Source organism: Saccostrea cucullata, unplaced genomic scaffold (assembly GCF_032062105.1).
Source record: "Saccostrea cucullata isolate Sc308-1 unplaced genomic scaffold, CSIRO_AGI_Scuc_v1 ctg9780, whole genome shotgun sequence".
NCBI lineage: Eukaryota > Metazoa > Mollusca > Bivalvia > Ostreida > Ostreidae > Saccostrea > Saccostrea cuccullata.
The window spans coordinates 1-12,380 of NW_026931040.1; the positions used below are offsets into that span (position 1 = coordinate 1).

At 34.5% G+C, this 12,380-nt stretch overlaps 1 protein-coding gene across 1 annotated transcript; it reads right to left on the reverse strand.

Annotated features, from left to right (window-relative positions):
• Nucleotides 1-7,035: 7,035 nt before the first annotated feature.
• LOC134231174 (uncharacterized) lies at nucleotides 7,036-9,793 on the reverse strand. The gene is made up of 2 exons (XM_062713097.1): nucleotides 9,230-9,793; nucleotides 7,036-8,260 (listed from the first exon to the last, which is right to left on the reverse strand). The coding sequence occupies exons 1-2, from the start codon at nucleotides 9,546-9,548 to the stop codon at nucleotides 7,200-7,202; spliced, it is 1,380 nt and encodes a 459-aa protein (XP_062569081.1). The 5' UTR covers nucleotides 9,549-9,793; the 3' UTR covers nucleotides 7,036-7,199.
• Nucleotides 9,794-12,380: the final 2,587 nt, after the last annotated feature.

Genomic DNA, 12,380 nt, shown 5'->3' on the forward strand with positions numbered 1-12,380 from the left:
CAATAGGTTATAAAACACTAGAAGTCATTGAAGGGAGAGCAGATGCTTATGTGCATACCACAAGAATAAAGAAATGGGATATTTGTGCTGGGAATGCTCTTTTATCTGCATTTCATGGAAAAATGACCACTCTCGAGGGAGCATTCATTGACTACTCCTCGCGGAAAGAAGTGAAAAATAATGATGGATTATTAGCAACTCTTTTTGATCATTACAAATATTTAGAACAGCATATAGCCAAACCAATGGAGCACAACAAGGATAAAAGTTAGTGAAACAATCAGTATTAAAAGATTTCCAGATTTAGAGTGATTAGGAATTGGCCAGTCTTTTTTGTTGAAAAGTGTACATACTTTATCAGTCATGTCCTAGTTGCATATGTTTGTTATCAATCATTTGTGTTTTGCTGCATAAACACAGAATTATGTCTTGAGCTGGCCTCATAAGTGGATTAAGACTTGTTTCTGTAAGTGTTTGTCACTTCTTTTGGATTGATTTAATTTGAAGTTATTGATGGATTGTAATTTAATGCATACATTTTGATGGTGAAAAATTCAATCAGGTTTTTCTTTAAGAAATTGATATGCTGATGCTGATAATTAAAAAATCTTCTGAAGAAAAACCAAAATTGGATAATTAAAATGTAGTCACCAAACTTGTAGTTTGTGGGCAATAATAACTTCACATTTATATTAAACCAAACAATATTTAAGACTAAGCAGAATGCTGACTGAAATAAATTTTGATATGAAATATAAAATAAGTTTCAGGTCACAAAAATCATGGTCATGTGGAGTTTTACATCTTCTGTGACAGTGAGACAGTGTGTTTTGTGTGATTATTCAAGCTCTGTAATAAATATTCATGAGGTCTTCGTTTATAAACATGAAGGCTTAATGCATTATGCTTCAATGTTTGTCTCTGCTAAACTGGGTAAAAGGGGGGGGGGATAGTTAGAAACTGATATAATCAAATTTTTTCATCATCTGAAAGTTTTAGAAAAGACTTCAGAAATGGTCAAAATAATGATGTGTTATAAAATGTATGGGTATATTTTTGTGTTTGTTTCTTCATTACTTTGTGTTATCCTGTGTTTATAAATTCTAGCATGTCACATTTTGTTGTTAAAGTCAGTCAAAGAAAAATGTCCAAGTTATGTTAAATACATGTATGTTCACGTATATGAACAAATTTAATCTTTTATATACATAAGGGCTCCTTATAAAACAAGGAGAAATTGAGGTCGACATTTGCATAATGTAAATATTTAGTATTCACTGATATGGCTAGATATTATTATAATTTATCATGATACACTGAGACGTATCATGATACATAACACGATATTTTACGTTTCATATTTTTAACGTTATTTGTTGTCTCTGCTCTTTAATAAGAAACTCTCTGCTGCAATGTAATAGGATAAAAGTTGTAGATTCTTTCACCGATTTCACATATAATTTGATGTAACTTTTGATAAGCACTGAACATCATAAAACATAGGTAAATAAAGGAAATAGCTTTAATTTGGTTAAATTAAAAAAAGGTATATGATTTTTTGTATAGGAATGCAGTACAATTTTTGTGTATTGGGTGTATTAGTATATAGTTACAAACCTAATTAGTCATTATAAAGTCTTTAATTTGTATTAACAATGTATATATCTAACTCTGGGATTGTACATATTATGGTGTAATGTGTTTTAATCATCTAAGTTCATGAAAAAGCTTGGTGACTATAAAAATGTTATGGAAAGAAATGATCTTTGCTCATAAATGAATGTGAGGTTTTTGTTGTCTCATATGTTTAAAATTTCATTGTATGTGAGATAATTTATCATGAGCTATTTTCTGCATTAGCCATACAATTTTATGTATAGTTTTGTGCCATGGGGTTGTGTGATGTTTCACTTGCTCCAGTTAATTAGAGTTCATAATGAGATGCATTTTGTATAAATGTACTCTTCTATGCAGCTTCTAGCTAGAGGTGCACTATTAAAAAAAAGTTGCCATTGCCAAAAATGTGTGAGTGTGGGGAAGAGAATGAGATTTTACGGAATATTTATTATTTTTAGCTTGTAAAGAGTCATAGTTAACTCCTTTATCTCCATGATTATTTTTTTCTTCACAAATTTCAATTTTCAGTTGTATTAATGTTACAAAATGCAGGCATTGTTTTAGTTTACTAATAAAATGTTTGTTGCCATGTCCATTAATAACATCATTTATTAAAGCTTCCTTTTATTCTGTTTTTAAATAATTTAAAAATATATATAATTGCTAACCTGGTATATTATTCCATAATAAACATGTAGTTTTAGTTTCTAATTTCCTTTGTGTTGGTGACATTTGAAGTCTTTAAATTAGCTTGTGGTGATTTCTTTGAGTTATACTACTACTTGTAAACACTTTATTTATCTACATTTGTTTTGATAATGGTTTTCATATTTGTTTTACATAGGTGCATGGTGCTAGATTTGGTTGTTGAACATACATGTAAATTTATTTCTGAATTTCTTTTTATGGACTAAATAGATTTTTTTTTATGTAACAGCATTGCATATGTGTTTATGATGTGATATGTATAATCTATCAATGCTAGTCATGTACTAACATTTGAATGCAAATATTAATTTTTTCATATTTTTTCTACTTAAAATCTGGTATTTGTAAATCAACTTTTGTTTAAATTTTTATCAAATAAGTATGCATTTGTAGAGTGGATAAAGTTACTCTGTAGAATTGCAAATTCAGTTGTTGTTAAAAAAGATGGCATACAGATACATACATACTTTAATACATTTATACATATATGGTAATTATGTCTACTGTTATTGTTGTATGTAAATGATGTATATTTAAGCTTTTAATGAGCATTTAGACAATTGATAGGATTTCAGATGTTAACATTCCATTTTTAGAGTCAGAGACCAATGGAGCTTTTGTGTTGCCATGGTTACTAGAACTTTCTGTGACATAATGTCAAAGTACTTCTACTACAGTTTTGGTTCTATTTTTAGAAGACCTTTAGACTATACTAAGACACTGAGGATGATTTCACTTTTTATCAGACACATACCTTGATCAGGCAACTTTAAATTGAAAGGGGGGGGGGGGCTTGCAATGGCTAATTAATTGCAGGAGTAAACCATGTATGTTTTAGAAAATGCAGGTGCTAGTTATGCTGTTACAATGATGTTTTAAATTCAAATAAATAAGCCTTTAGAATAGATTTTAGTACAGAAACATGCCTGTTTCCTTTATTCAACTCATCTGTGTGTTTAATTTATGCAGATAAATAAAATACAAATTCTTTTGTATAACAAGTATTTGATTAATTATGACAGTGTGTGTAATGTTATGCAGTTGTGTTTTAAGAGTTTTGATAATGTGAATTTGTTATAATTACTGTCATTAATCTAAAATTTGTATATTTTGGACAAGTATTGATATTTTGGAGTTTGTATCCTCACATGGTGAACAAAGCATCAAATGATTTATTCTTTGTCATATATGAATGTTATATTGTTTAAGGGAGTCTGAGAATGTTAGCCAGTTTATATTTATCTGTAACATATAAATGAGCATTCAGAAGTGCTTCCTTCAAAGAATTTAACAGAGTTGCCTATAAGCTTCTTGTACTAAAATACAATTATGGTGCAAGGATTCCTTCCTGTCAGACTTGTAGTAAGATCCACACTGGGTGCATCATCAGAAACTTTCATTTGGTCTCGCTTCTCTTACCTAAATTCATATGTCTGATAAATCCAGCAATTACAGCTTTTACACAATCATGCAGATTCATTGTCCTTGTTTGTCTCCCCCTCCCCTCCAAGAGGTTTCTTGATAATACAATCAAAAACATGGTAAGCTGTAGAAATTAACCATTGCTGTTGCTGTTTAGCTTACCTAACTCAAAGACTCAAAGGAACTAAATTCTGCTCAAAATTGGTCTATTGTATGTTGTCAAAAAGTTTTCATTTTTAGCTCACCTGAGCCGAAGGCTCAAGTGAGCTTTTCTGATCACATTTTGTCCGGCGTCCGTCTGTCTGTCTGTCCTTCTGTCCTTAAACTTTTCACATTTTCGATTTCAAGAACCGCTGGGCCAATTTCAACCAAACTTGCCACAAAGTATCCTTGGGTGAAGGGGATTCAAGTTTGTTCAAATGAAGGGCCACGCCCTTATTCAAGGGGAGATCATGGGAATTAATGAAAATTTAGTGGTATATTTTAAAAATCTTTCAAGAACCACTGTGCCAGGAAAGATGAAACTGGGGAAACATCCTCAGGTAGTGTAGATTCAAGTTTGTTCAAATCATGACCCCCGGGGGTAGGGCGGGGCCAAAATGGCCAAAGTTTTACATAGAAATATATAGGAAAATTCTTTAAAAATCTTCTTCTCAAGAATGACAAAGCCATAATTCATCATATTTATATGGGAGCATGCTCATGTAATGTAGATTCAAATTTGTTCAAATCATGACCCCCCGGGTAAGGGCGGGGCCAACATGGCCGACCAAAGTTTTACATAGAAATATATAGGAAAATTCTTTAAAAATCTTCTCAAGAATGACAAAGCCATAATTCATCATATTTATATGGGAGCATGCTCATGTAGTGTAGATTCAAGTTTGTTCAAATCATGACCCCCCGGGTAAGGGCGGGGCCAACATGGCCGACCAAAGTTTTACATAGAGATATATAGGAAAATTCTTTAAAAATCTTCTTTAATGACAAAGCCATAATTCATCATATTTATATGGAAACATGTTCAGGTAGTGTAGATTCAAGTTTGTTCAAATCATGACCCCTGGGGGTAGGGTGGGGCCAAAATGGCCGACCAAAGTTTTACATAGAAATATATAGGAAAATTCTTTAAAAATCTTCTTCTCAAGAATGACAAAGCCATAATTCATCATATATATATGGAAGCATGCTCAGGTAGTGTAGATTCAAGTTTGTTCAAATCATGACCCCCGGGGGTAGGGCGGGGCCAAAATGGCTGACCAAAGTTTTACATAGAAATATATAGGAAAATTCTTTAAAAATCTTCTTCTCAAGAATGACAAAGCCATAATTCATCATATTTATATGGAAGCATGCTCAGGTAGTGTAGATTCAAGTTTGTTCAAATCATGACCCCCGGGGGTAGGGCGGGGCCAAAATGGCCGACCAAAGTTTTACATAGAAATATATAGGAAAATTCTTTAAAAATCTTCTTCTCAAGAATGACAAAGCCATAATTCATCATATATATATGGAAGCATGCTCAGGTAGTGTAGATTCAAGTTTGTTCAAATCATGACCCCCGGGGGAAGGGCGGGGCCAAAATGGCTGACCAAAGTTTTACATAGAAATATATAGGAAAATTCTTTAAAAATCTTCTTCTCAAGAATGACAAAGCCATAATTCATCATATTTATATGGAAGCATGCTCAGGTAGTGTAGATTCAAGTTTGTTCAAATCATGACCCCCGGGGGTAGGGCGGGGCCAAAATGGCCGACCAAGGTTTTACATAGAAATATATAGGAAAATTCTTTAAAAATCTTCTTCTCAAGAATGACAAAGCCATAATTCATCATATATATATGGAAGCATGCTCAGGTAGTGTAGATTCAAGTTTGTTCAAATCATGATCCCGGGGGGTAGGGCGGGGCCAAAATGGCCGACCAATGTTTTACATAGAAATATATAGGAAAATTCTTTAAAATCTTCTTCTCAAGAATGACAAAGCCATAATTCATCATATATATATGGAAGCATGCTCAGGTAGTGTAAATTCAAGTTTGTTCAAATCATGACCCCCGGGGGTAGGGCGGGGCCAAAATGGCCGACCAAGGTTTTACATGGAGATATATAGGAAAATTTTTTAAAAATCTTTTTCTCAAGAATGACAAAGCCATTATTCATCATATTTATATGGAAGCATGTTCAGGTAGTGTAGATTCAATTTTGTTCAAATCATGACCCCCGGGGGTAGGGCGGGGCCAAAATGGCCGACCAAAGTTTTACATAGAAATATATAGGAAAATTCTTTAAAAATCTTCTTCTCAATCATTTTCTAAAAAATAGCAAATCCATGATTGGTCATGGGACTACTTTTGGATTTACAATAAAAAGCCAATTTATACTAGTCCTACCCTTGGTGCTCAGGTGAGCGATGTGGCCCATGGGCCTCTTGTTTTGTCTAGAATCACTGGTCCAAATTCAGCCAAAGTTGACACAGGGTATCCTTGTTTGAAGGGGTATTTAATTTATTCAAATAAAGGGCCACACTCTCTTCCAAGGGGAGATGATTTTAGAAGTAGGGAAAACCATCATTGCAAACCACGGCCAAAATGTACAATCCTCTCCCATTCTCCACAAGAGAGAGCTGTATGCGGACTACGGACCGTGGCTTGAGACGATGATGGAAGACTGGGTGGAATCATTTTAAAACCCTTTTCCCAATAACCACTTGGCACTTGGACGTTTTAAACTTGCTCTTCATTTACAAGAATACCACCATATTTTAAAGCCAACAGGAGAGAAAAAATATTGAAAACTTTCTTTAATGAAAAGCAAAGTTATATGTTCATATATGTGTAGAAGCTTCCTCTAAACTGTATTCATATTAGTATATAGATGAATTCTCAGGTTGTGCAGACTCAAATTTATTCAAATTATGACCTGGGGGGGATTGGGGGTTCCACAATTGTGTTCATAAGCCTCTTGAAAATGTAAATTTTGTGAATTTGTTGTTTTAAACAGTCCTTTGCACCAATACATGTAGCTTCTGTGCCATTTACATTTTGATTCAATTGTCTTACAATGGCAGTACATGTATTAGCTAGAGCCCTCCATATTATTTACTTTTTATCTTTAGCGTAGCATACTTCCCATGAAAAAGTTTAAAAAGATAAAATATGTAGCACATTTAAAAGATATGTACATGTATATATATAATTATGTCTTCCCCTGAGGAGGAGGGGGGTGGATCTTAATTTATTTATCCCCTTGACGCTTCCGTTTTACTTAATTTTATAACAGAAGAAAATTCAAATATTAAACATTCACACATCTATAAATTAAGGTTTTTTTTTTTATAGTTGAGGCAGAAAATATGTACATGTAAACATGTTAATTTTAAGTAGGAAAAGTATATATATGTATAGTAATAAGTTATTGTTTTAGCAATTGCCAAAGAATCCTTAGTGTTTCAAACAACGTCAGGCTGTTCATTCCAAGCGTTGAGCCTGCTTTCCTTTGAGGACATCGGGCTATTAAGGCTACTGTTGAAATACTTTGGAACTGTTGGTTTCTTTTCATCTTTTTTGGTTTTATTTTTGTCCTCCTTGGAATTGCTCCGATTTTTAATCAGGGGTTCCGGAGTCCAAGCGAATGAAAATTCGGAGTTAGCGTCCTCTTCACCGTAATCGCTGAACGAATCTTGAGCCGAAACCAATTCGTCTGAATCGTTAGAAGTAAGGGTAACTGCCTCTGATGGACAGTTTCTTAGGGTTTCATTCAAGGGAGTTTCTTCCGAAATCGAGTCACTCAGTTTTGGTATGGTACACGCCACTTTGATTCCAGACAAAAATTCGTCACCCTCACTATGGCACAGTTGCAATGCTTCTGAACAGTTTTCCGAGGTTTTCAATATGGCATCATTCAAACAAATTCTGAACTGAATGGGACTGTGGCACTGAAGTTCTAGGAGAGTAGATGATGGTGCGTTTAATGTTGCCGCCAAAACCGACTCTTCTTGGACAACCTTCCCGCATTTCATAACGCAAGAATAAGCAGACGTCAAGAGTGGCAAGTCACCGAACACGTGCCGAATCAATACAGGATACTTATCTTCCTCATCAATTAAATCTTTAGCTTCCAGCAGTCCTCTTCCATTCTCTTCACTTTCAAAAATCCTGTAAAAACAGCCTGTCTGGGAAATGTCTATCAAAACATTGTCGTCCTTCTCATCTGCACAGACGAGAAATTTGTCATTGGATTGAGTATGTCCGTCGTTTCGAATTTCACGATATTTAGACTTTATTTGGTCTTTTTGTTTACCTTCTCCCTCGTAAAGCCCTCTTACTGTCAAAATTTCTCCACTTTTTACATGTCGTCTGATTACTTTAGATCCACTACCATCTGACAATAAAGACAAGCAACTCAAACTCTTTGCCGTTAGAAACTGGTCGGCTGAGCTTTCTATCAATGACTCTAAAGTGGTATCGGGTGTCGCCTTTTCTGTTGGGCTATTTATTTCTTGAAACCAGCCTACAAATGAAATAAATATCCATATACATTATGATTTGCAATAATAACTACATATTTATTCTAATTTTAAAGATTGTGAAGTCGCTCAAGTACGTGATGCAGTGGTTAGGGCAACTGGTCTAACGTCGCAGAGTAAGGATTTGATCCTTACGTCGCGGGTTCGATTCCTACTGTTGGACGTGGAGACCTTTCCTCCGGATGAGACCCTCTAAACCGAGGTCACATGTCGCAGTAAAAGATCCCTGTTCAATGGCCCTTAGCAAGAAATGAGAAAGGTCTTTGAAGCTCAAAAATTGAAATGTATGTCGAAATGCAACTTAAATGTAGTTCCGAGTTCTGTGATAATCATGTCTTCAAGTTATTTATTTTCGTCTACTTTTGACATGCAGGATAATTATATTAACTTGCTTTCATTCAATTCATATGTATATGTTTCTATTGTATGAATATTCTTTGCTTTCGTTGTTTGCTTTTGTAGGAATTATATTTTGTTACACTTTGTCGTACGTGTATGCATTCAAAGATATCTCGATTTTTGACATTTTTTTAATTATAATGTATGTCATTGGCTCATTGTGATCAAAAACATTTAAATGATCCCTCACCTCTCTCTCAAAATAGCTGAAAATAATGGTTTCCTCACACGCAAAGTGAAATAATTTTCTGAAAGAAATCTATTACCATTTTCTCTGATAACTGAATTATACTGTTTCACCGTTTTAACATCGTCGCAAACCACGGCCAAAATGTACTCCGAATCGTGGCTTGGGACGATGACCCCATTTCTCCATCATGCAGATGTACTATATTGTAGTTATTTTAGCTCACATTTACAAATGGTTCTAAAAACATTATGATCAAACTACAATTTGTCTCTCTGTCGACTGTAATGTAAGAAATCTCTATGTAAACCCGTATTTCTTCTCAATTTTATTAAATGAATACAAGTACAAGTATATAAAAATTTACCCTCATAATCTTCTGGGATGACGTAGTGAGGACGGATTTCCGTGATCTGTCCGGACAAGGCGTCTCTCTGGAGACAGCTCACTCGGATTTTCCGGGCCCACTTCCTGGAATGAAGCAGCAAGGGTTCAGCCAAATCAAACTTAAATTCTCCAAGTTCTACTTCGTTCGTTTTGTCGCTACATTTTACCACAAGAGGAAGTTTAAAGTTATCCACAATTTCCTTCAAGGTATAACTCTGGGAACTCCATTGCATATCCGATAGGCTGACTCCATTGCTGTGTGTATGTTTTAGAATGTTGGTCAGTTTTCGTTTAATCATTCGGAAAGTCTACATCAGAGCTCGAAATTCAGTATTACTCCTTTTGTTGATCACTAAATATCGACAAAGTTATGGTTCTTCTCTCTGAAGTTGTCGAGTTTTTTTAAGTTTCACCTGAATAAATCGGTCTCCTGAAACGCCTGGTCGAGCGTGGATTTTTTGTGCATTTTTAAAGTAAATACCTGTATCATGAAATTAGCATATGTATACATACTTCCTATCAGTGTATCGGTATAAGAAATAAATACACATCATATCGCACATACTACTTTTGTACCACTTTGATGGGCCAGCCTTTTCTGGGGGAAATCGTTTAATAGATATAGGATAGAGATAAAGCGGCAAGGGTGACAATTATTTAACAATTTACTTAGGTTAAATACGCCATCAGATCTGCGTTTGGTTTACAAGAAGTATATAAATATAATGGAATAGAGTACCAATTTTGTGTAGTGAGTTGTTTTAGATATTAAACATTCCTGGATCGTACTCATACATGAAAACACTTTTACGTGATTAGCTGTTACTCAATACCACATTAGTCTCCTTCAATGTTTTTGTGCTGCATCCATGATGCAGTATGTTATGATCCATATTGTCTCCAGTCTATTTGACTGACGGCTAGCACAACCAGTAGACCATTTTTTGAGTCCATTTTATTATCAAAAGACTTCAGCAGTGCGCGATTTTGCATTTGGTTCACATTACGAAGCGCTTATATGTCTGCAGCCAGACAGGCATCGTCGCAAATTACCACATCCAAAATAAACGATCCTATCCCATTCTGGCCGTCCGGGTAGGAGACAGCTATAGGCGGACTCCGTGTCTTTAGACGATGCCAGACAGACAGGGTCATCATCGCAAAACACGGTTTATTCTGGTAGGAGCTCCCTTTATGCGGACTCTGGACTGTGGCTAAGACGATGAGACAGTGTTTGCTAATCATTCTACTTTTTTTTTCATTTGACATCAAACACTTGTTTGAAATGTGTATATATTAGTAAACCAAATTAAAAGTAACTCAAATGTGTCTTAAGGATTCAGTCTATTTCTTTATGGGAACGACTATCTACTATATACATTTTTCTCCCCTTTAAATATGGCGTAATGCTACGAAAACGTGCTGAAATTTTCATCTCAGTTCTGGAGAATATTTTAATCAAATCATTGTTGATAATGAGTTTTCTGAAGATAATGAGGAGATAAAGGAGAGTTATCTGTCTCAGCAGAAATGAAATGAACATTATTTAAGCTCAAAAGTCCATTAAACAATACAAACTATGAAGCAGAGCAAACATGGACCTCTAAAACATCAGAGGTTGAATCAGGTGCCATGGAGGAGTGAGCATCCCTTGCCGACCGCTAACATCCGCTGTGTTCATGATCAGGAAATAACGGGAAAATCCGTCAACAATTCAGTGTGTAAATAATGGCCTAACAATAAGTATAAAAAACGTCAGCCAACATTTGATTTAATGATAGATTGTATTTGCTGACAAGTTCAAACGTATCGACCATAGAACGTGCAAAATGTTGACTTTAAACGAGACAGTTGATATTTTTGTTTCATCAACTTGTTTGTCAATATTCTACAATAGTTCGTATGTAGAGCATGCTCTTAATTTGCATATCGAATTAAATGGGAAATATAAACCCCGTGTGCAGGTGATAAAGGAATATTGCTGCAATAGATTATTTCAAGATTTTGAATAATTTCATATGAATACAAAAATTGGCCTGCTAATAACGGGGCACAATTGGTACCCATTGGTATTCCAATATATTGGACTGGGGCCACAGATTTTACATTTATGGAAGAGACATCCTTTTCTTTGTGGCAAGCAACCCTTTTCCATTTACATATCGTGCTCATCTTTAACTCTCGCCTGTCGGACATTGAATATACTCGATAGTCACATGTCGCGTTCAAACCAATGATAGAGCGACATTGAATTGGAGGGAAAAATAAAGGGGGATTATAAGGCCGTATTAGGACCAGCTGCAATGTGTGAAAAATGACCGACACAGCGTAAATAAAAAATATTGGAATATGCAAACTTATGCGAACAAAAAATATTGAAAAATTATCAGTTGTTCAGTAAGCTTTTCGATTTATTTACAAGATACAAGTGTATATTCATTTATCTGAAATTTTCATTTATAAGATTTTAAGGTCTCTTCAAAAACCACAAAATGAGGCAAACTCTTTTTTCGGTCGGAAATAATATAACATGCATAATGCAATATATTTTTTTTTTGTTGCTTGCACCATTTGTACTTAAATCTTTTGGAAAACGCCTTTAAAGAAGTACTAAAATCTAAATTCATTTAATCCGCGGTTAAAAAAAAAAAAGGTTAAGCTGTGCTTAATCACTGCATTCCAGATCGTAAGAACTCAAGTTATGGTAGTCTTTAAATAACAGTCTCATTCAGAAGACATCTCTGTTGTGTAATAAATATAATGAGGAATTTAAGAAAAATACCTTCAAAACTATCATTTTGATATTTTCATTTTTTTTTTTCGCAAATTCTTTTCTAAGAATGCACTGAAAGTAAATCGGTCGATGCAAATATTTTTCAAACATCTTTTTTTCTAAGAATGCATTCAGAGCAAATAGACCAGTGCAAAATGAGATAACGTAGAGACCTAGTCTGAGGACAAACACTTTACCTTTTCAAAAAAAGTAAATTTCTTGGAGCTATAAGATTATGTCCAGGTAAGTTTAATTGTTTCTATTGTATTTCTGTCCTGTAATCTCTGTCTTACGCAATATCAATAGTAAAGACAGTTGGCGTGAACAGAATCGGCCATGAATGCTTTTCATAATCTAT

Excerpts from the sequence above, each read along its gene's own strand:
- LOC134231174 (XM_062713097.1), bottom strand. The coding sequence starts at position 9,548 with ATGATTAAACGAAAACTGACCAACATTCTAAAACATACACACAGCAAT. Across the intron at positions 8,261-9,229 it reads CATCCCAGAAGATTATGAGG|GCTGGTTTCAAGAAATAAAT; the intron begins GTAAATTTTTAT and ends TTTCATTTGTAG.